The sequence below is a fragment of the Solea solea genome, chromosome 14 (assembly GCF_958295425.1).
Source record: "Solea solea chromosome 14, fSolSol10.1, whole genome shotgun sequence".
NCBI lineage: Eukaryota > Metazoa > Chordata > Actinopteri > Pleuronectiformes > Soleidae > Solea > Solea solea.
The window spans coordinates 19443159-19465833 of record NC_081147.1 but is presented as its reverse complement, the minus strand read 5'-3'; the positions used below and the strand labels follow the sequence as shown (position 1 = coordinate 19465833).

Sequence of the window (22675 nt, the reverse complement as noted above, 5' to 3'; positions counted from 1 at the left end):
AGTGTAAAAGTGACCTAGCATGCACCCCTGACACTGATGAAGCTTAATGGGACTCAGCCATCACTGATTGGATGATTTACACCTGTGACCTGTCAAAATAGCTGCTGTGCAAACCCTGTCCTGTTACATGTCGATTTCCATGATTTGTATATTTATTTATTTTTTCCCCTCTTTCAGTAACTATGATATTATTAGAAGTATGATTCAGTGGTGTTTGTTTTGCTTAATAATAATGGTGTCGAAATTAAAAAATAAAAACAAAAGTTTGGTCGTCAAATTGGATATCGTTTTTGTAGGTTAATAACAACAATAATCCAATTGTTTTCTTTTTATAGTTATTATACAGTTGCATTTTTGAGTAATAACATGTCAACGTAGGAATACATTGCCTTTTTGATATAACTGTAAAGTCATTTTCAAAAAACAAATAGTTTTCTAAGAACTCCACCTGATTCATGTTCCACACGGTCTCAGCTACTTTTTCAACTTATTTTACAGTAGCATTTTTGAATAATAACATGCTAAAATAGGCATTTCTTTAGTGCTTTGGTACTACACTAAAGGCGATATTCAAAGAATAATTAAAAACCAATATCCAATTGTTTTCCATTAACTCCACCTGATTATTGTTCTACGTGGTCTCAACTACATTTGTGGTCATTTCCAGGTTATTTTACTGTAGCCTTTTTGAATAATAGCATACCTCCTATTCGCGTTTTAGTATTACTGTATGTGCAATTTTCTAAAAAATAATTAAGGCAGCAAGTACTAGTGGTTTACCTCTTGGTTGCGCTATTTCACTCGTGACGGTGGAAAGAAACAATAGCGCTGTCCTGAGCTGCTGCTGGAGGATAAAGATACACTCGCTCCCCTCCAGTTCCAGACACATCACGTTAGCCAAGTTAGCTTAAGTAGCCGTGTATTTTTGTGACAAAATGTCAACCACGACCGGCGGTGGGGAGTTTGGCAACCCTCTACGAAAATTCAAGCTCGTCTTTCTGGGCGAACAGAGTGGTAAGTTGGAGAATACATATCTTAGGTGATAATTTTGGTGGGATGAGTGAAATGTCAGAGTGGCTAAGATGAGCTAACTAGCTCCGACAGCTAGCTTGTTTGGCGACCAGGGCTAAGTTAGTCACAGGCGGTATATTGGCGGCCAGCGACGCTGCAAAGCGAGACAATATTTCAGTTCATACGTCGCGTTTAATAGAGGGTGACATGAAAAACAACAGAAAATATATAATTTTCTTTTTTTTTTTACTCGAGATGATGTCATTGATGAGCTAGCTAACAGTGAATCCTTAATCTAGTCAGACATTTTGTTATTCATACGACAAATGTTCATAGTGATTCATTTTAACGTTTGAAATCAGTAATATTAGTAATTTATGTTCAGATCGGTTCGTTGGCAGAATCAAGGACTGAGTCATTGGTTTGGTCATTAGCTTATAACTGTTAACTATTTTTTAGCTAGCAGTTAGCTGTGGTAAGATTGACACACAGACGTTAGTGGTTGCGTTTATATCACTCATGTTTATCCCTCAAGTGTAAATTAAATTTGGTTGACGGGTGGTTGTTGCAGACAACCCACTATACAAGTTAAAGGGACTCGATCATTATCTACGCCGGTGTAGAGCTGTTAGCATGAACTCAGTAGCTGTTAGCTTCCTGGGCTGCACCTTGCACAGCCACGTCGGCCACTGGGTTTAGACCATTCGGCCTTTTCCCCGAACGACCTCCGTTTACGTGACCTGAGAATGAAGATATGTATAATCGTGATTTCATTAGGGGCGATTGTCTACAGACAGAGATTAATCTTTAATCTCAACGAAAAACAGAGAAGTTAACCCATTTTCACTCTCAGAAAATCTGAGGCTCCACCCATACTGCCAGCTCAGCGTGTGGGTTCAGCAGGACACATTACAACAGTGAAAACAGCAATGTAGTCACCACGTCATGACACTGAGTCATAGTGACCCTTTTTCCTGCCCATTATACAAAAATGTTGAATTGGTCTTACATGGGATTTAATCCTATGAATGGAGTTAGAATGTTGGTGTTTTGATTATCAGATAATCAAATCTAAAGTTGCTCTTGTTGTGTTTGTGCAGTTGGAAAGACCTCACTCATCACAAGGTTTATGTATGACAGTTTCGACAATACTTATCAGGTAATGACGTACACTCATCACAATGTGACATACTAACAATAAGATTTGTATTTATACAGCACTCTTCATACATACAATGCACCTCAAAGTGCCCAGCATTACAAAGTGCAAAGTTATTAAAGCTAATAAAAACAGTGAGGTGAAACAGAATACAGGAGAAGTGCATAAATACATAGTTAAGAATATAGAGAGAAATTGCCTTACAGTTTGGTTACAACAAAAGTCACAAAAAAGACAAACCCTTGTCTGAATAAATGTGTTTTTGGCTGCGTTTTAAAAGTAATGTTTTTACAATTAAATCTGATAACTGACAAGAGTTTCTGCACCATGATAGTGATTTGCTGTCTTCTAGACAGTATGTGTTACATTTTTTGCTTTTCAAACACATGTTGAACAGTTTAGAAGTCCAGAATAAATGTATTCACATTTCTTTTTCGTTTAGTGATATTCATTTATATTCGATGATTGTAGTGTAAAGAGGAATTTAGACTCTAACCATGTAACTTATAACATTCAGCTTCCTATGTGATGTCGCAATAGGTTTATTTCCACAAAATGAACATTTAACACTGAACCACTCACAATCAACCACTTTATCACGTAACATGTTGCATATATACAAAGATAAGACTTTGGTTTTAAGAAGTCCAAAGATAATGTTTACGATCTGATAAAATACACCTTTTTGTGTAATATCTTTGTTATAGGTAAATGTATATATTTTGTTATTGTATACTGTATGTATTGTTATGTATTTCAATAGTTCCATTACAGTGTTTTAATGAAATGATTTTGTTGCAGGCAACAATTGGCATTGACTTTTTGTCAAAAACCATGTACCTAGAAGACCGCACGGTAAGCACCGTATTTTAATATCTATTCTTCCATTGTTGTAGTTTTAAAATTGCCAGAAAATCAATAGCATGCATTTGCTTTTTATATGGTGGCATCATGTAGTTCCCTATCATAATTTCATACAGATTTTTATACATCGTCCTAGATTTATTTATTTGTGATCATGTTTTTAGTTCCCATTGCTTTCATTTTCATTTTGAATTTTTGTTTTCCTTCCATACACTGGCTGGGTCATGAAATCCCCTGTGTGCCCACCTCCCATTTTCCACATTCATTTTGCCACTGGCAACAGATTCGGCTGCAGCTTTGGGATACAGCCGGACAGGAACGCTTCCGCAGCCTCATCCCCAGTTACATCCGCGACTCAGCAGCTGCTGTGGTGGTTTATGATATAGCCAGTAGGTATCATAGCCTCGCCTCACCTCCTTGCCCTTCACTTAATATGTGCAAGGGCATAACCAAGCATTTACTCGCTTGTCAAATCCCACTGGACATAAACATTCCTGAGTGTGAGCAGGAGCTATGGTGGTGCTAAAGCAATTCAACAGAGGTTTCTGGGGGGTGTGTGCTTCCTTAATGCTGTCACATATGAGGCTGATGGCAGAATTAATAATAAAACTTCTGTGGTGCTCTTAAAAAGCCTCAATGATTCAGCATGGCCTTCTTTTACATGTCTTGGTTGCATAACATTGGTCATCTCTAACCTTGCTGCATTCCAGTGCCTCGATGCCTGCTGCATGGCTTGCAAATCTTTCATCTCTGTCCCCTTCTCCAATGTCTTGTTCTACCTTTCCTCTCCTTTACCTCCTCCTCCTCCGTTCCAATCCTCAGGTCCGGCTCCAGCTCTGGGACACTGCTGGACAGGAGCGTTTCCGTAGCCTAATTCCCAGCTACATCCGTGATTCTACCATTGCTGTGGTTGTTTATGACATCACCAGTGAGTCAGGGCTGTACTCTTGTAGTTGGGGTCTTAAGCAGTTGGAATGAAAGTAGATGATACCTTATGTATTTGTGCTATTATTAATCAACACGTCTGCAAGTATTTCCCCCGCCCCTGTTTCAAGCTTTTCTTAATACATTTGCTTACTAACATACAGTATAATGATAATCTTTTCTAACATAAAAAAAAAACTGCTTGTGCACAAATTGTGTTCTTTGGAGGCTTTTCACAGCCGATGTGTAGCGTAACTGTGTGTGTTTTCATCCACAGATCTTAATTCATTCCAGCAAACCTCAAAGTGGATTGATGATGTTAGAACAGAGAGAGGAAGTGATGTCATTATCATGCTTGTTGGGAACAAAACAGACTTGGCGGATAAAAGGTACAAGGTTGTGTGAGACGTATGAATGATGATTTTCTTACTATCTTTACAAAGATTGAAATAGAGACATGTATTATTATTATTATTCGTCGAGCTTAGGAAAATGAGTAGCATCAAGTATTACAGTCTATAAACTGCCAAAGCCTGGAATCCCAATTATCTTCCCTTCAGTGCATTTCATCCAGTTTTGACTTGAATCATCCCTCTGTATTTTGCATACTTCAACCCTTTTATTAGTGTTAAAGCATTTTTATTAATGTATTTTTATTTTTAATGATTTTAATGTTATTTCTGTTCAGGTTTTTTTTTCATTGCTTTGCTTTTGTTGCACTCTTTCCTGGTCTGTTTTCTCCATGTCATTTTGAATTTTTTTTTTTGTGTGTGTTTTCCCCCAACACCACACTGATCACCACCCCTCCCCCCTCCCTCCCGGGGACCATGGCAGGCAAGTTTCTGTTGAGGCGGCAGAGAGGAAAGCTCGTGAGCTCAATGTGATGTACATAGAGACCAGTGCCAAGGCTGGTTATAACGTCAAACAGGTTGGTGTCTAGCAACAGCAGATGTAATACTCTAGTACAAGTTATTCTGACGTCTCCTGCGCAGGTCGTAGTGTCCTGTAGGTCAGGGAGGGGTACCTGCAACTTCTCCTCCATGTATTCATTATATGGATCCAAGTGTGGCTGCAGAACGAATGAGTGACTCCAGGAGTAGATTTTGTGCTTCCTCATCTTTACACAGAACAGCAGCTTCCCTTCCTCTCTGTCTGTCTGTTATAACTTAACTAACCTCTCTTTTTCACCCAAAACACGATTCTATGCTGAGCTCCCTCTGTTTCTCTCTCTCTCTCTCTCTCTCTCTCTGTCGTTTCCCTCTCCCTTTGGCCTTCCCTCTTTGCGATGTTTCTTTCCATATCTATCTGTTCGTCCATCTCCCCACCCTTCTGCTTTTACCTGAGCAGACAGATCACCACGGAGGAGGGCGAGCAGAGAGCTAAGGAACTGAATGTCATGTTCATTGAAACCAGCGCAAAGACTGGCTACAATGTCAAACAGGTAGAGATTCTGCTCTCTCAGGGTAGTTGAGCTCATTCTGCCCTCAATGTGTTCACTTAACGACTTCCCTTTCCTTCCCTCTCTCTCTTTGCTCATCTTGACATGTCTTGGCATTCTCGATACATACTGTCTTCCCTCCACAGGCTTATCGGTTCTGCACAAGTGTACTGCTACTTTGTTGATTTTTGACCAAGTACTGAGTTCCGGATTCACTAAAACTTGTGCAATGCTTTTGTGAATGTAATGTAATGAATTTGCTCACTGCAATCTTCCCTTTCCTGCTCTTATATCAACCAGCAATTACAGTCACATTTTGTATCACTGCTTGATTTGCTTCCTGTGTCCTGGCTGTTTATTTAATAAACCATATTCAAGAGTACCAACTTCCTCTGACTGTGGGTCTGGATGATGTGATGATTATTGAAAAGAAAAAAAGCCATCAGTACATTTTCTTTGCACTTCACACACACTGACTGTCTTAGTATTAGTGTCTCTGTGTAGCTGTAAGTTTGAATTATTCAGACATGGAAGCAGATGATGATATATCATTTATCAATTGTCAATGATCAAGTTTACATTGTTTAGACTATGTTATCTATATCACCTTCCCACTTTGTGAATGTATTTTATTCTCTATCCCATCAAAAGTGTGTATTAATGTCTCATTTTGTTTTCTAGCTGTTCCGTCGTGTCGCAGCTGCATTGCCGGGGATGGATAGCACACCAGAGAAAAGCAAAGAGGACAGTATCCTTTTTTAAAAAAAAAAAAAGAATTTGACAGAATGTTGCATCCTGCCAAAAAAAGTGTGAATATTTATATTGAGGCTGCAGCCATATAGCTCTGCAGAAAATGCTGAAGTGAAATTTGCAAATTCATCCACGATGTTGCTTAACCATTTTCTCTCAGTGATCGACATCAAACTGGAGAAACAGCCAGAAATGACTGTCACCGAGAGCAGCTGCTCGTGCTAGTACACCTCACCCCCGCCCAGCCTGCCTCCTCCCCACCAACAGCTTGTCTCTCAGTGGCCACTCGCCCCACCCTTGGCTCACTGCCATTGGGATGGAGGACCTGTCTTTTTTTCCCTTTTCAACTCAGTGACTTTTCAGAGTATCCGTGTGGATGTGCATTACTGTATTGAAGCAGATTTTCTGGGGGTGAAAAATGGTTCAAAAGTAAACATTTAAAACAAGGATCAAGTGAACAGATATGTTGAGATTTTCATCCAGTTGCATGGCATTATATAGAACTGCCGACCCACATAGCTAACCGCTAATGAGTTATCGCACAGTTCTGAATCTTCGTGCTGTTACTCGTCATTGTTGTAAAGTAAAACTGCTTGGGATTATTTAAAAGACTTTGCAAGGTTGAATTATCAGCCCGTTTTATTTAACTTTTTTATTATTATTATTAATTCTTTCTTGTCTGAGATTCTCTTGTATGTCTCAGATATTTTTTTGATTTTTTTTGAGGAAGAAGATACAGAATTTTACCAGTGAAATTATATCATCGCTAACATGATACCATATTAGGCTCAAATTAATCCCTTTTTATATCCTACACAACTAACACTCCTAAACTGACTAATACAACAGCATGTTAGTAGACCAAATTTACATCATTTAAAATGTTGCTGGGAACATTATGTGTAATATCAACTTTTGATTTAAAAGGGAAGCCAACCCAGGTTCACAAAAAAATGGCTGCTAACTTGCAACTGTATCTGCATTAAAACTACAGCAACTGTTATTTCCCCACATTACAATAGCTGCACGCATACTAACACGCCTTTCACTTATTAGGTGCCCCTAAGGTTTAGGAATAAAAAGAGCCAGTGCTTAGTCTTTTCTGTGCTGATAGGGAATTTGGATGAGATGACGTACCCACCATCTCATCGATAGTTTGTGTTTCAATTACACAATTGCAAGAACATGCTGCATGCTCACCATGCAGGATTTATATGGATAACAACACAGATGCCTTGCTTGTTTGTTCATCAAACATTGTGCACTGAATCAAGCCACAATATTGTAAAATATAGACAAAGCCTGCTGACTGGTTCATGGCTTCACACGTTTTGTAGAGCTGGTGGATACAGAGTTTGTCCTCAGATACAGCTGACGCTTACTAACACTCTTGCTGTAAAAAAAAAGTGCCGAGAAAGTTAGTTGCAGTATCCTTTTGCTGTATTGCTATTGCCTGTGTAGGACTGTTAGTTTTATGTGTTTTATTTATTTTGTAACTTGGACATAGAGATTACACCATACGCTTGACCAAAAGTACAGACGCTGACGCGCATGATGAAAAGCTTATTTTATTTATTGTTTGCGTGTATGCTGGGACCCCAACTGAAGGCGACCGAGAGGCCTGGTGATGTTATTTTTTCCCCTGTCACTCTGTAAGAAGTGACTTCTAGCAGCATGTGTAGTCACTAGTTTGGTTTCCCATCCTCACACACACACATACACAGTGTAACACAAACAAACTAACTAGCCATAGCACAACAAAAGACACTGGTCATTTGCTGTAGCTTGTTTTGAAATGTCAGCGTTTTAAAAAATGGATTTTAAAGGTTTTATGTGTTTGAGTACATTACAACAACTTAACATGAGCAGCTCTTCTATTACTTGTCACTGACTAAATACTCAGCTTTGTGCTATTCTGAATTGTGTCCATTTGTCCATTTGAAATATGCTGTCTACCCGTGTTTAGCGACGTTCGTGTGAATAATGTACTATTACTATCTGATGTATAAAAAGGAGAGTTAATGAAACACAAGTGTAGGCTTATCACATGGAATAAAATAAAGATATTTCACCACAATATTAACATCTGCATGTGATTCATTTGTTCATAAACCACTGCTGCTGGAAAATGTATCTGTTGACACAATAATTACTAATTAACATTGTACAATTCCTGAATTGTTGAGATACCTACTGTGTGTGTGTGTCACATTCTAAAAAGGACATCACTCATCTGGTATTACATCATACACATGAAGTCTTACAACAGAAAGGTGTGGCCAAGTGATAATGACGTTGCATTACAAAAATACAAAACCTGCTCCTTTGTTTCATAACTTAACTTAAAACTGAAAATGTTATTTTTACTTATATGGCAAATAAAATGAATTCACTGTTTTATACCCATATTTGAGCCAGCTCACTGGGCTTCTTCTCTGAGAAGTGAGAAATTAAGCAACCATTAAAACTATTTTTTCTGTTCTGGAATGCAAATAAACTACAGTAAGTAAACTATAATTTCACATCTTAATCAAGAAATAATAGTGTGCTTTACAGTTTTTTCCCTGTATTTTTATTTTGTAAAACTACAGTGAAAATGCATGGATCACAACAATAGTTATATTTTAGCATTAAAAATATCAGTTTGGTTGAAGAGCTTCTACATACTGGTGTATTAACCATTACAGAAACATTAATACATATTTTGATAATTACCAATACTGTAAATTTAGGGCAGCTAAATTGGTGTGGGTGTGTGTGGGAACCAATTACACTTGTTGCGGACTTTATTTAAGGACCCACCCACGACGCGTCGCGGACTCTCACTATTCTGTTTAACGTGTTTTAGTCGTGATGATACTGAGAAGTTCACACCTGCCCACTCCCACAGTGTTATTAGTGAAACTGGCCACTTGTCCTGTGAGTGATACTCGCTCTGTGTCCTCTAGTGGTCGCTAATAGGAAGGCGGGGCACACCTGCCCACTCACGTCCCCTCTCTACCTGTCCGGTGCTACGGAAAGGACGTGACGTCATGAAGGCATGGCTCAGGAATCCAACGCAAAAATCCTGCTCGACTTGATCTACGATCACTCACACACTTACGGAGCTAGAAAAGGGCTTGAATCTGCTCAGTGAGTCCATTGAGTCACACACGCCGGACTCAGCAGGTTGTTTAAAAAAAGGAAGTAAGTATTTTATTACATATATATATTTATTTTTTTTTAATTTAAAGATGTCACGTCCGAGTATTTTACCCGATGAGAAGGTCTTTCTTGACTTCAAGAGTCAGTGCATGGCAACAGACAACTGGCTGAATAAGTATGATAATAATGACATGCAAGTGTGGGTGGAACGCACTCCTGCAAGTAAAGGAAACAACGTTCCCAAGGTCCACAAGATCAAGGTAAGCTCACGTTTAACACTCTTGTCTTTTCCTGTCTTATTCTGTCTTTGAATGTCCCTCATTTTCATTCTGTGTGTGTGTGTGTGTGTTACAGTGTAAAATGGTCATCAGAGACGTGTCAGCTGCTGCCATGTACGACGTCCTTCACGACGGCCAGTACCGTAAGAAGTGGGACCCCACCATGGGGGAGAGCTTTGACATCGCCCGTCTCTCTGCTAATGCTGATGTGGGCTACTATTCATGTGAGGAGCGGTGACATTTTCTTATCTTTCTGCGTCTGTCTTGTCACATTCCTGTGTGTGTGTGTGAGAGAGAGAGAGAGAGAGAGAGTGAGAGTGTGAGAGAGTGTGAGTGAGTGTGTGTGTGTCTCTGATAGTGCGAGTGGAAAGAAACCTCCAGGCAGGAGGAACATGTATTTCATTTGCACCTGTCGCACTAAAGAAAGTGGCCTAGAAACACTAAAAACAAATGGGAAAGTCCATATTTATAGTTTAAAATATGTGGTTTGGAAGTATAGTATGATTTCAAAGGTCCAGGGTGTGACATTTATCAAGGTTTATAGGCATAAATTGAATATATATTAAGTTTTCGTGGCCTTACAATAAGCCTTTTCTATCTGCGCTTTTCCACTACACAGTTCCAGCATGGCTCAACTCTACTCCGGTTCCATTCCACCTGAATGTGGGTGGAGTCATATGTTCAAGGTTGCATGAAACTGCCGTGACGTAGTTGTATACGCGACACAGACACACAAACGAGTGACTAGTAAAGCAGTTGTTTTCAGTGTGCTGAATCATTTGTTCATTCAGTACTTCCTGCATGACCTGACACAGTCACTGAACTAAAATACACCTGAACGGGTTGGGATTCAGATCACGATCTACCCGGCTTTCAGCAGTGCTGTCGCTAAATACACCAGAGATTAACGCACGTTTTCAGTATTTTTAACTCCGGTTTGAATCCCGTGTCGGACGCTGCGCTCATGACTCTTCTAATGACGACACTCTGACCAATCAGTGGCCGGCAGTCTGTTGACATCACATTTAGTATTGGCTGAGCTCACTAGGAACCTCTCCAGAACAGGTATTAAAAAGGTGCCAGGTACTATCACTAATGGAAAAGCAGCATAAAGGGATTTTAGGTAAGGGCCTTGCTTTATGGAAGCAAGTGCATCCATTTCTTGTTTTGAATTGAAAAGCGTACTATGCAAACTAGGAAGATTGACATCCTTTCTGGCATGCTAAGGCCACCGTAGTTCCCTGCCGCGCTTGAAAAGGAAGGGGGTGAGGTGTAGAATTCTTACACACTGCACCTTTTTAAGGCAAGTAACTCATCATCATGTTTGTAAAAAGATGACGTTAAAACATGCAGTATGACACTTTGAAATGTTATTTTCACTGAGTGCACACCTGTCAGCTCCATAGAACTCTCTCTGTGTTTCTCGGTGAAGCAGTGTGTCAGTCTAGTGTTGCCTGGCAACATTCCCGCCGCACTGCACACAATAAGCGATTTGTTTTGTCACGATTAGGGACGGGACAATATACTGCACTGTCATGCATTACGATTAAAAAGGGCTCCCACTCAGTGAAGTGACTTACAACTGTTGTTTATACAGTCATAGGAATTTATTTTTGGACTGCCACATGGAAACCTAGGATTCTTGTTTTTCACTTTAGTGTGTTTACTACAAATATGTGTCACATACTAACATGATTTTAAACATTTTTACTTTTATTTATACGAGTCAAATGTCAATCTTGTTGTGTTCCGACAGAAAACAGAAACGTCACTAATGTACATACAAACTATTATTTTATTCTTAAATAATCTGACTAAAAGTAAAAAGTCATAATCACTGGTAACTGAACACGGGACAAAACACACTCACAAACTCTGGCTTCATATGCTTTTAAATGACAGATCTGCCCTTTGACCTTCTCTCACAGAGTGATTTTAACTCCCATTCCCAATTTAATCATGAAACGCCTGTCACCTGTTTTGCAGTAAAGGACGGGAAAGTGAGCAGTGTGCATTTACAGGGGTGTATTTATTGCCACAACAAGGCTCTTGTTGTCAAATAAGAATGTGACGGTGGGGGAAAAAAAAGAAGAGAACGAATGAAGGAAGTGTAATAAACACCGTTTAACCAGATTTGTATGTCTTCGTTTATTCATAGGGATTTGCCCAAAGACGATCAAGAACAGGGATGTGGTGACACTGCGTTCGTGGCAGGTGACGGACGACGAGTACATTATTGTCAACTTCTCAGTCAAGCACCCGGTAAACCACCACCACCTCCTCCTCCACACACACCATTGTCTTTAAATACTCCATTTTTGTGACACTCTCACACCCAGTGTTTAGTGTGCATTGATTCATGTATTTCTGTTTCGACTGCAGAAATACCCTCCTACCCGGGACCTTGTCAGGGCCATTTCCATCCTCACTGGCTATTACATCAAATCCACAGGGCCAAATAGCTGTTTATTCATATACCTGTCACAAGCCGACCCCAAAGGTAAAGAAGACACACAAAACAATAATTACTGTTCAAATTCAAATTGTGTATTTTTTATTTTTCCTAATGTGACCTCATCTCTTTTGCTCTAGGTTCCCTTCCAAAGTGGCTAGTAAACAAAGCGTCTCAAGTTCTGGCTCCTCGGGTACGTGACATCACACAAGCATCGTCTTGTCTTTTTCTTTTTTTTTTTTACTTCATATCAAAAATTGATATTATTAATAATTTCAAGTGGTGCACTAGCTTGGTCTTAAATCATGTGTGTGAGTGTCTGCAAGGGTTTGATAGGTGTGTGTGCACACAAGGGGGGCGGGGGGGTTTGAGGGTTTCATGTGTCTTAAAAGGGACAATGGAAACCATGGAAACCCCAGTTTAAGGGCCGATCCCAGTCAGGCTGCTGACAAAGGTGTATCTTGGCTCCTTCGCCGTTGCTCACGCTCTCTGCCGACCAAACTCGTTCACCAGGTTTCGCACACTTTGGCAGATTAAGTGTTTGAAACATTTTGACCAAAGTGGGTCAACGAGTGCATGTGTGAGTGCACGTGTGTGAGTGTGAGTGTGAGTGTCTCTCTCCTAAATAACATTGACCTGATTTGTAGTGTGTTGTACTCGTAATAGTACTGTAACCTTTAATGATGATTTACTCTTTTATTCAATTATTCAAATTATGACGTAAGCCGAGGGATAATTATAACGTTTTAAACTTTGTACATATTTATGACCCAAATCACAGGCAATAATCCATAGTTTTGATAACAAGGTTCTTGGTTCAAGTCCATAATGAACTGTATGCGTCGACCATATTATCACAGAATCTCAATATGACTTCGGAGACACTGTAAATACTAGTGCACTGTAAATACTAGTGCTATGTCGCATAACTGGCTTTATCTTGAGCTTTGTTCACTGAAGAGACTGAAGGTGTGGTGCGATCCTCGGCCCGCTGATAATCTTGTCCTGTCTTGCCCCCCCCCCCCTCCACCCTTCCAGGTGATGAAGTGTGTACACAAGGCGGGACAGAACTACCCAGAGTGGAAAAAGCACAACTCTCCCGACCAGAAGCCCTGGCTGTACCCGGAGCAGAACACCCTGCCCATGATGGACCCCGCCGAGCTGTCCATGCAGAGGGCGGACTCGCTGGAGAACGTGGACGAGAGTTCCAAGTTGGACGTTGCGGACAGCGAGGACAGTAGTTGAATCACAGCCGACAGGGAAAGTGGGCGAAGAAGGAGAGGAATATTCATATCCTCGCAAACACAATGAGACTCGAGACCTCCTGCTCCTGTGATATCACCCTATCCACCCCCCAAGAGTGAGCAATGAGCGTAAGAGTATGACGTGTTTACAGCCGTCCTAACAGAAGGAAATAAGGACAGATCAAGTTGCCATTCACCTCAGTTTATGCTGAACTAAGCTAAATATGTCCAGTGTTCCCCATGGTGTCATTTTTTTTATTTTTGCAACAGGTGTTACAGGTGTTGGGGGTTTGAATATTGGCGTAGTTTCAGCTCTTCATTTACTATGGCTTCTCTGTCACGCCTCGTTTATTTTTATTTGTTTTCAGCCATGTGACGTGTGTACACATTAGGGAAGTAATTGTCATCGCCGATTACGATGAGGTGGTGTTTTGTGGTGAAAGTAGAATGAAATTGACTTGTATGGTAATTCTCACCATAATCACACGTTAAACTATTTAATCTAAACCTTATTTATTAGACTTCAGCTCCAAATGATTTGACCACACCTAAAATGGATACTTTTATTTAGTTTAATCACGTTAATAATGCGGTTTTAAAACGGGTTTCATGATAATTGCATGTAACACTGTGGCAGACACTTCTGGGCACTGACCTTTTTTTTCTTAAAGCTTAATCTAAGACCAAAGACACTTTAAGGTTTGCTCCTGATGATATATATTTTATTTTTTTTTTAATGGTAATTTTATTTCTAAAAACATTCATTGTGCTTCGTCATGATGAGTGAGTAGTTACGCTCTTCCACTTTGTAACACATGAAGACTGTTTGAAGGTTTATGATGACGTGCAATCAAAGTGTATCCACTGTAATTCTTACATAAATTATACTGTAGACTCGCATTGACGTTCAATGACCAGCTGTTGCTCTGATGAGAATCTAGTAGGAACATGTCAAATGTGCATATAGCACGTTTTCGCCGAATACCATTTTACCTGCCAGATTGGAAGGACCATACAGGGAAATCTTGTTGTTTTATTTATTTATTTTTCAGATTTTTACTGTAACCTCAGATGAAGGCGTGTTGGAAATGAAGCTGTGCTGGCTGAGACAGTTGGCTTGTTTTCTTCTTTAAGACATTTGAGCAATGTGACATGGTCTTGACTTCTAACAAAATACTAAACTTCACAATGTTAAATATGCTTCGGTAATCACGGTCATTCACTACGCTCCTGTCAAAGTCAGTTTCAAGAGAAACCAAATTAGTAAGTGGAACGAGTCTGGCTACTTGTACCCGAGCAAACCAGTTTATTTGCAATTCTTTCAGGATTTCACACGGAGACACGCGGTGGTTAAGAGTTCAAATACTTTATTTGTTTAACTTATCAATGTTAATGATTAAAAAAAAGTTTCATAATGAGCTCTGGGTCATCAGGTGAATACAAATTGTTAGTGAACAGAGCTTTTGTAACTCCTCCACCTATACTTTGCACATTTTCTTAATGGCCAAACCTTATTTTACTTTAGCACATACATAATCTAAAACAATTAAGCTGCCCGGCAAAGCTTTGAGTCCCAAGAGAAAACCTGCAGTTCTGTGGATCTGCATCACACACACACACACACACACACACAAATGCACCGTCATAAAGCTTTAGCAATAATATGCCAAGACACGAGGCATAACGTGTTCATGTCAACACTTGAAATAGCTGAAAATGTGCTGCATGCACTGAAATTTCCATGTATGAATTGTTGAAATCGGCTGAAAAATGTAGGAGAGGATGGCGAACAGCAAAAAAAGCAACAGTTGGAAATGCTGACTCGACATTTCTCTAATAACTGCCTCATCATATTTGTGCCCAGGAGCAGAGAGCAAAAAAATTTATAAAACATGAACAAAATGAATACTTGTCTGTATTAAAAGAAAATAACGCTGGGTCCACATTGGCAGTCACTGAAAATATAGAATATTTACACAACTTAATATTTCCTACACAATTATAAATAATTGTTAAATTAAAAACAAAGTGTTCAGTGTATTCACTTTTAGTTAAAAAACAAATCTGTGTGTTGTGAACTCGTTAGAATTCACACTCTGTTGCCAATTTCTTAGGTACAGTTAATTACAGAAATATACTGTATCTTGGAGTCATCAGAGCTACTGCTGGTGTTACTGTGGTTAAAAACATCTATTTAGGCTTTAAGGGAAAAGTAAAGGCCATGTTGATACATTTAATTACAGTATCTAAAGGCTATTCCTTTAAGTATCAGTTAATTATGACTCAAATGGATCCTGTTTGCGGTCTCTGTGAGAGAAAGAAATTAGTGGACTGTTGCCCTTAAATGGAGAAGTGTACTGTACGTCAGTCATTCTGAAGCTGGGACAGAATGGGGGCCAGAGTCTGTGGGAGGAGGGTGATGACGAGGCCACTGAGACACAGTCAAGTCCATCTCTTTCCTCGCTTTTTGCTGCCACCTAGTGTACGGTCCTCTCCTTCTGCCTTTGGTAGTCTTTCAAAGAAAGAGCACACGGAAGAACACGGCAACAATGAATGTCATGTCTTTATATAAACAGCATGATACAGTTGAGTGACTATCAAACCCGGTTATAGTTGAAAAGAGTGCGATCGGTCGGACTATCACCATGGCTACATTGGTATGTTGCTACTGAAACATGGTGCTGGTATCTGTGTGTGTGCTGACAGGCTTCTAACTGTTTTCTCACTCCTAAAGAGATAAACGCATTTTGAGTAATCTAGCAATGCTTTTGAGATCAGATAGTATTGAACTTTATCCATCCTTAAAAATGTGATAGCAGCAGATTATAGATTGTGCCTTTTAGTATAGTATTCCAATTAGGGCTGCAACTAACAATTGTTTTCATAATCGATTAATCGGTTCATAAAATGTAAAAAAAAAATTTGATCAGTGTCTTTCAAATCAGGAATGTTCTTTCTTGATTTCTTTGTTATATGGAGCAAAAGAAACTACAACGTATTCACATTTAAGAAGCTGGAAAAATCAGAAAAGTAAATACACTTTACATCAAGTTTTATTTTAAAACCCAGCATTACTTTAATATTGTTAGGTATTAACTTCGTTTCAGATTTTTATTGTCTATCTTTCTTTTTACTCACTGCTCCTAGATTATGTGCAAAATGATGGTGGCAGTCGTTCGTTGGGACTATTAAGCCAGCATTTCAAAGTAAAGTTTTACGGTTCTCTTTATTGTTGCGTGTCATGACTTAAAGTTTTGAATTGGAAAATTATGATAAACAGCACAATCTGAGCAACAAATTCAATACAATTTGGAATCTACTGCTGTCACATCCAACTGAATATAACAGTTGTTTTTAGGACAAATAAAGTTCCACATTATCGTTAGTTGAAAAGTATCTCTAGACAACAACTGGCGTATGCTTTTACATGTAAATGTAAGGTAAGTATTTGTACACAAGGCAAGAAAGACTGGTCAGAGTTGGACTTACTGTAAGGAAAGAAGCGAACCCTCATCAGTATTTCCCGCGCAGTCTTCAAGATCTCAACGGCCTACAGACGCAGAAAACATTAGCTTAATGTAAAAGGCAATTAAAATAAACAATAATACATAATAAACTATTGGGGCAAAATGTTGACAAGGACACGCTGAGAAAATAAACACATAATCAGTTATATTTTGTCCATGATAATCTAACAATTTTAGTTTCCACTAAAATATGCACTTTGCTAAATTAAGTGCTCTATTCTTAATGGGTTTTTAGAGTCACATGTAATACTGCACTCTCTACTACAACTATCCAGGTTCAATTAACAGAATGCAACAGAAAGAAAAATCTAAATCAAATCACTAATTGGTGTGATCTCACTTTACACTCCAACAAAGTCAGGGAGTTTTATAGTCAGGTATGACTCGTCTATATAACTAATTACACCACACAGGTGCTAATGATCATCATTTTCATGTAGGTTGAAACACAGTCATTAACTGAAAGAGAAACAGCTGTGTCTGTAGCTAAATAACTGGGCGAGGAACAGCCAGACTCTCTGCTACCACGGCTGAGGCTGTGGAGGACGGTTTCATGTCACAGGTCATACACCACACGGCAAGACCGAGTACAGCAACGAGACACACAGAAGTTCTACAACAGGTCTCTCCCAGGCAAGGATTTCAAAGCAAGGGTTAGGGTTTCAAGATGTGCTGTTCAAGCTCTTTCGAACAGTAAGGACCGGCCAAAAAGCCATAACTCGACTCACAACTTGGAAACAAGGCCAAGTGACTCAAAAACTGGGGTGCTCTGGACTGATGAGATGAAATTTTAAATATTTGACTGTAGCAGATGTTAGTTTGTGCGCTGAAGGGATGGAGAGTGGGACAATAATGACTGTCTGGTGGGCCTTTGAGCACAGTGGAGACTCCTTGCAAGTTTTCGGGCTGCATTTCTACAAATGGAAGATTTACGGCGTCCGTAATGCTGAGAAATACAAGCAGATACTTATCAGGGGGTGTGCAATTGCCACCAAATGTATTCTGCAGCAGGACAATGACCCCAGACATACAGTCAATGTCATTAAGAACTATCTTCAGTATGATATGGCCTGCACAGAGACCTGACCCACATGAAGAGAATTCTTACTTGTACCATGTACTGTACTCACACACTTCAAAGTACAGCTTTTGTGACTTACCTTTGAGTGCTCTATGTCTTGAAAGTCAACCTCATTGACAGAAAGAACCTGGTCTCCTTCTTGTAGTCCTGCTCTGTGGGCATCTGAGTCCGGGACCACCTGCCAATCCATGACAAAAGCATACAGAAACGCAGAATGACGTCATGTTTAAAAAAAGAAAATAACGAACCAGCAGATCAACATCCACAAAATCCAGTAAAAGCCATACAAAAAAGGGCTAGACGCTGACATACATACACACCTTGGATATAAAGATTCCTAACTGGGACGCTTTGCCCCCTCGGATGTTGAAGCCCAGCTGTGCTCCTGGTGGTTTCTTTAATACAATGGTGCGAGGTAAGAACTGGGTCAGCTCATTGTTGTAGTCCGGGTGATGAACACGCTACAAATGTAGAAAAACACCAAATTAACGACATCAATGTGATCAGAGTTAACATCCTGCAGAAAGTGGTGTCACGGGACCGCTGTAATAATGTGTCTATTGACTACTGACAAATGACTTTGATGACCAGTTTAGGTGATGATGTTTTAATCTCTTGTCCAGGTGAAACTGGCAACATCAGCTTTGTGTGAGTGAAAAATTGATGAGAAAAGGAACCAAAATCATGAATCTGGTATCCGTGAACAACCAGCAACACATTCAGATGCGTGTGTGCCACGCCAAAAAGAGAAAAAGAAAGAAAAAAAGAAAAAGAAACACCCCCCCTCCAATGAAGTTTGAAATACAGGTTAAAGGCTAGTATAAGTGGCCTACTTCCTGTGCAGGTATCCATGCTGGTGGGTTCTCATAAGACGGCAGGAATACAACTGGAAGCTGGTAGTCGTCATAAGGAATTTTCTGATCCATTATTTCTGAAAGAATACAAAAACATAACTTGATTATTAATTGATTACAAAGTTAATTGTAACTATTTTGATAGTTGGTTCATCAGTTTGAATGTTTTTTGCTCCATATAACGTCTATAATGTAATATAGAAATCATGAAAACAAGTAAGACAAGACATGATTTCCCAGTTTGAAAAACAACGGTCAACTTCTTTTGATATTTTATGGAAGTACTCGATTAATTGATAAAAAATAATCAACCGATTATGAAAATAATCGTTAGTCGCAGCCCTACTCCACTCCCTGACATGCATGAGGGATGCGAGGGCCCACTCAGAGCTCATCCAAAACTGATGTTAGCCCTGACTGAGAAACCCCATGCTATTTATCAACACAACATGCATGATTAAACTATAATAGCAAAAAAAAGATGCCACATTCTATATCTGGCACAAAACATCATTACAGAGCCCTCACATGTTTTATTCACTGAATATGAGCTGTTGCCATCAGGTTAACATTTGATTGTCACAAATGTGACTGAACAGCTAAACTGCTAAATGAGGCAGTTTAAGTAGGTCTAGGGATACACTGTGGGCAGTATTATATTACAACCAAAATGTTGTGTTTGATGTCAGATACATTAGGTTATGTGTTAGGTTTCATGTATTGGATTATGTTTGATGTCATAAACATTATGTTATGTGTTAGGTTTGATGTCAAGTGTTGGATTATTGGTTTACTGGTTAGTTGTCATAAATGTTAAACGTGTGGTTTATGTTTATAGTTGGACGTCTTGGGACGCAAGACAAATTTCAGAATAATCTGATGCTAACGTATAATCTAATCTAATATCTATTAAAGTAGACGTTTTCCTAGGACGTGTTTAGAGCAAATAAATACATCGAATAATGTGTTATATATCTGTATATCCTTCAACTCCCACACTTTGAGAAGCACTGTCCTAAGGTTTACTTTACTGACAACTCAACCCTTTTAAATAAGAGCCAACCGTAATGTCAACTAAACTAATGCTATACACATATGTTAAACACAGCATTAAAGCACCTTACAAAGTGTTACGAAAAACATTTCGACAGAGAGAACTGAAGACACAATGACGACTGTGACTATAATAATGTATAATGTTTTAATATTTGTATTATTAAGGTGGTTCATTTCAATCGGCGATAGTAAACAAACGAGAAGCTAGCTAACGTCAGTTAGCATGCCAACGCCCGAAGCGAGTTTATAGCACATTTTTACTGTTATTCACTATTATGGTGAACCGAACAATATAAATATACAACAATTTCTTCATAAGGGGAAAAAACTCAGCGCTGCTACCATTTAAAAAGATAGAAAGAAGTCATCTCACCATAGGTTTGTCTGTAACTGTTAGCAACTAGCGCTTCCTCTGCGTTTAAAAGTGACCACGATTTGAACCACTATCGCTACCTACCGTCGTGGGGTGGAACAGTGTTCTAGAGGCTGCTTTTCAGTACTGCATTTCCAGGACTCTAAACTAAACATCACCAAAACTAGTCTAAAAGGAAAATGCATTATTCATAACTAGCCGTCTTGATCAAATTTGGCTGGAATAACATCATGTTTCTGATCTTTCCTGGTTTCAGAAAGTGTCCTCGTTAAAAACACGTGACAGAAAAGCAAAGAAAAGTCAAGGATGTGAACAAGATATTAAGATGTCTATGTTCATTAGCAGATAGTTAGATGGGGATTCAACATTGTTTATTGACTTGGTGTCTCTCTGTACCTCATAACGCAATTTAATCTCTACAGCCCTTGGTCAAACCGCTGTTTTATCATTGTGCAGAAGCTTTACAGATAGATCTAATAGACCGCAGTTCCACAGTTTGTCGGTTGTTTTTAATTTAATTGAGCACTCCCATCTCTTTGTTCTTTGATCCCCTCTCCAACTAAAACTTGTTTTCTTTGCATATCCCAACATGCCGGCAATTGTTGGCACATGACAGTCTTGTTGCACCCTCAGATTATCCCAACGGTCGTAAATGACAATGCTTTTGATGAAAACACAGTGGCGTTGGTCTTGCCTCAATGTAAAAGCAAAACTTCTTACTGCTGCTCAAAACACTGTCACACCCAAACTTGTGTTTATTATCCAGCTCTACACGCACATATGTTACTACTAATCAGATACCGAAATTCCAAAACGAATGAGGACAGTATGTTTTATCAATAAAGGCCCATTCTCTCCAAACACTGTCCGACCTATATCCACTGGTGTCTTTGCAAATATAGCTCTGAGTGGGACTTACAATACTCTTCATTATTCCACTGTATGAGAACATTTACTTTGCACAAGATTAGACATAATGTCACTCCCTTTGTTTTCTCTTTGGATTATCATCCGTCCAAACCAACCAGCTCAACCCAAGATCAAGCATAAGCTCCTTTATTAACACGTCCTTCTCTTATCTCAGCACCAGGGAACATTATGTCTGTTTTGTTTTCCTTTTTATGCAAACATGAGCCGTTCCGTAGAGCAGAACTTAGTGATCTGTGACTGCTACATATGACAGGACTAAATCAAGGTCAGGGATTAACCACGATGGGAAAAAAATAACAATGTAATGTTTCTTCAGCATTGCACTTCACATGAGGAGGTGACAGTTGACACAGGGCGAAAAGAAGGGAAGGGAAAGAACAGCACTGCAAGTCTTAAAACAGGTACGGGGTTATCAAGAATCTCTAAAGCTCTAAAAGTTCAATCTAAAATCTTAAACTGAATTCTAAAATCAATTGGTATTCCAAAACAGATGCATGTTCATTCTTAACTGCAGGCTGACCGTATTGTTCACTTCTTCAAACCTGTAATGTTCAAATTTCCTTCCCCTGTATCTAATCTTACTGCAGTTTTGCTAGTACTTTTTCCACTATACCGTATTCTCCTGTTTATCAACTGCCCTTGCCGTTCTTTTGCAGAAATAAGATAAAGATAGAGATCCTGTCTTAATTCCCATGGGAAAACAAAAAGTAATAGTAATAAATGAACAATAGCAATAAACAGTAGTAAAACATATTATGGGTTAACATACAATTATAATGCAGTTAATAATAACATGACAAATGAATTACTGCATATACTACAGAAATTCTCCCTGTCTATACATGTGCACCCTCATTCTTTATTCAACACATAATCACTTATTAACGCTCCAATAATTTTATTATCTTTAGCAGATTCAATTCCTTCACCTCCTCTAACCTTTAACGCTGCATTAAGCAATTCTGCTGCCTCGAGGTCGTCCCCCACTCTCCCTCCCTCATCCATTTTTTTTTTTTTTTCATGAAAAGCAGGACGGCAAGCTTAAACCTGTTTGAAACCCACATTAGTGCCAAGTGAAGGTAATTCACTGTTTGTGGTACATGGATGAAATGAAGTGTCTGTCAGCAGACTTCTCAGGCTGACTTTTTTGGCTGTGATATAATAAATAAAGAAAGAAAGATATAATCATAATCTCACACTTTTTAAGAAACATCCTATACATTCTTTCAATACAACAATTAAAGGGCTGTTTCACTCCATTTTCCCACTTAGTCAATGCTGGAATATTATTTTATTATTGAATATCAGAATAGAAAGAGCAGGGTAGGACTTCCTCTGTTGTCTTGGGAATGAGACATGTGTCTCAGAGCAACCGTTTGATGATCACATGACACATTTATCTCTGAAAATGAGTAAAAAATATGCATATGACATTCATTGGATGCTTCACATTCTCAAAGTGACAGTGTTGTTTTCCTTTGACTAAATTGATGATGTTCATTGTGACAGCTGATAAAAAAGGTAAACTGATTGCAATACTGACGTTATTGATACCTGATAATTAAAAATAGACGCTTGAAAAAGGAGAGA

At 39.0% G+C, this 22675-nt stretch overlaps 3 protein-coding genes across 7 annotated transcripts; 2 read left to right on the top strand and 1 right to left on the bottom strand.

The window, feature by feature from the left end:
• Positions 1-817: 817 nt before the first annotated feature.
• rab41 (RAB41, member RAS oncogene family) lies at positions 818-8225 on the top strand. 4 transcript variants are annotated; one of them, XM_058650258.1, is made up of 8 exons: positions 818-1014; positions 2112-2170; positions 2972-3025; positions 3857-3962; positions 4236-4347; positions 5306-5399; positions 6078-6144; positions 6307-8225. In XM_058650258.1, exons 1-8 carry the CDS (start codon positions 936-938, stop codon positions 6369-6371), a joined length of 636 nt encoding a protein of 211 aa, XP_058506241.1. In that variant the 5' UTR covers positions 818-935; the 3' UTR covers positions 6372-8225. The 4 variants fall into 4 exon arrangements, with proteins under 4 accessions (XP_058506241.1, XP_058506242.1, XP_058506240.1 ...); XM_058650259.1 differs by lacking the exon at positions 3857-3962 and adding an exon at positions 3318-3423 and having other exon boundaries at positions 820-1014; XM_058650257.1 differs by lacking the exon at positions 5306-5399 and adding an exon at positions 4793-4886 and having other exon boundaries at positions 827-1014.
• A 946-nt stretch (positions 8226-9171) lies between these two features.
• stard14 (START domain containing 14) lies at positions 9172-14373 on the top strand. Of its 2 annotated transcripts, XM_058650327.1 has the most exons (7): positions 9172-9278; positions 9380-9550; positions 9645-9792; positions 11727-11830; positions 11951-12068; positions 12161-12213; positions 13059-14373. In XM_058650327.1, exons 2-7 carry the CDS (start codon positions 9380-9382, stop codon positions 13263-13265), a joined length of 801 nt encoding a protein of 266 aa, XP_058506310.1. In that variant the 5' UTR covers positions 9172-9278; the 3' UTR covers positions 13266-14373. The 2 variants fall into 2 exon arrangements, with proteins under 2 accessions (XP_058506310.1, XP_058506309.1); XM_058650326.1 differs by lacking the exon at positions 9172-9278 and having other exon boundaries at positions 9285-9550.
• Positions 14374-14546: 173 nt separating this feature from the next.
• pdzd11 (PDZ domain containing 11) lies at positions 14547-20241 on the bottom strand. Its single transcript, XM_058650329.1, has 6 exons — positions 20156-20241; positions 18706-18803; positions 18193-18333; positions 17952-18050; positions 16754-16814; positions 14547-15776 (listed from the first exon to the last, which is right to left on the bottom strand). The coding sequence occupies exons 2-6, from the start codon at positions 18796-18798 to the stop codon at positions 15742-15744; spliced, it is 429 nt and encodes a 142-aa protein (XP_058506312.1). The 5' UTR covers positions 18799-18803; positions 20156-20241; the 3' UTR covers positions 14547-15741.
• Positions 20242-22675: the final 2434 nt, after the last annotated feature.

What these genes read in the sequence shown, in the direction of transcription:
- rab41 (XM_058650258.1), top strand. Translation starts at nt 936, where the DNA reads ATGTCAACCACGACCGGCGGTGGGGAGTTTGGCAACCCTCTACGAAAA. An exon ending in TGTACCTAGAAGACCGCACG is followed by an intron (nt 3,026 to 3,856) that starts GTAAGCACCGTA and finishes TCCAATCCTCAG; the next exon opens with GTCCGGCTCCAGCTCTGGGA. An exon ending in AGAGAAAAGCAAAGAGGACA is followed by an intron (nt 6,145 to 6,306) that starts GTATCCTTTTTT and finishes ATTTTCTCTCAG; the next exon opens with TGATCGACATCAAACTGGAG.
- stard14 (XM_058650327.1), top strand. Translation starts at nt 9,380, where the DNA reads ATGTCACGTCCGAGTATTTTACCCGATGAGAAGGTCTTTCTTGACTTC. An exon ending in TGATGTGGGCTACTATTCAT is followed by an intron (nt 9,793 to 11,726) that starts GTGAGGAGCGGT and finishes GTTTATTCATAG; the next exon opens with GGATTTGCCCAAAGACGATC. An exon ending in CTCAAGTTCTGGCTCCTCGG is followed by an intron (nt 12,214 to 13,058) that starts GTACGTGACATC and finishes CCACCCTTCCAG; the next exon opens with GTGATGAAGTGTGTACACAA.
- pdzd11 (XM_058650329.1), bottom strand. Translation starts at nt 18,798, where the DNA reads ATGGATCAGAAAATTCCTTATGACGACTACCAGCTTCCAGTTGTATTC. An exon ending in CATGGATACCTGCACAGGAA is followed by an intron (nt 18,334 to 18,705) that starts GTAGGCCACTTA and finishes CTACATTTGTAG; the next exon opens with CGTGTTCATCACCCGGACTA. An exon ending in GGTTCGCTTCTTTCCTTACA is followed by an intron (nt 15,777 to 16,753) that starts GTAAGTCCAACT and finishes TTTCTTTGAAAG; the next exon opens with ACTACCAAAGGCAGAAGGAG.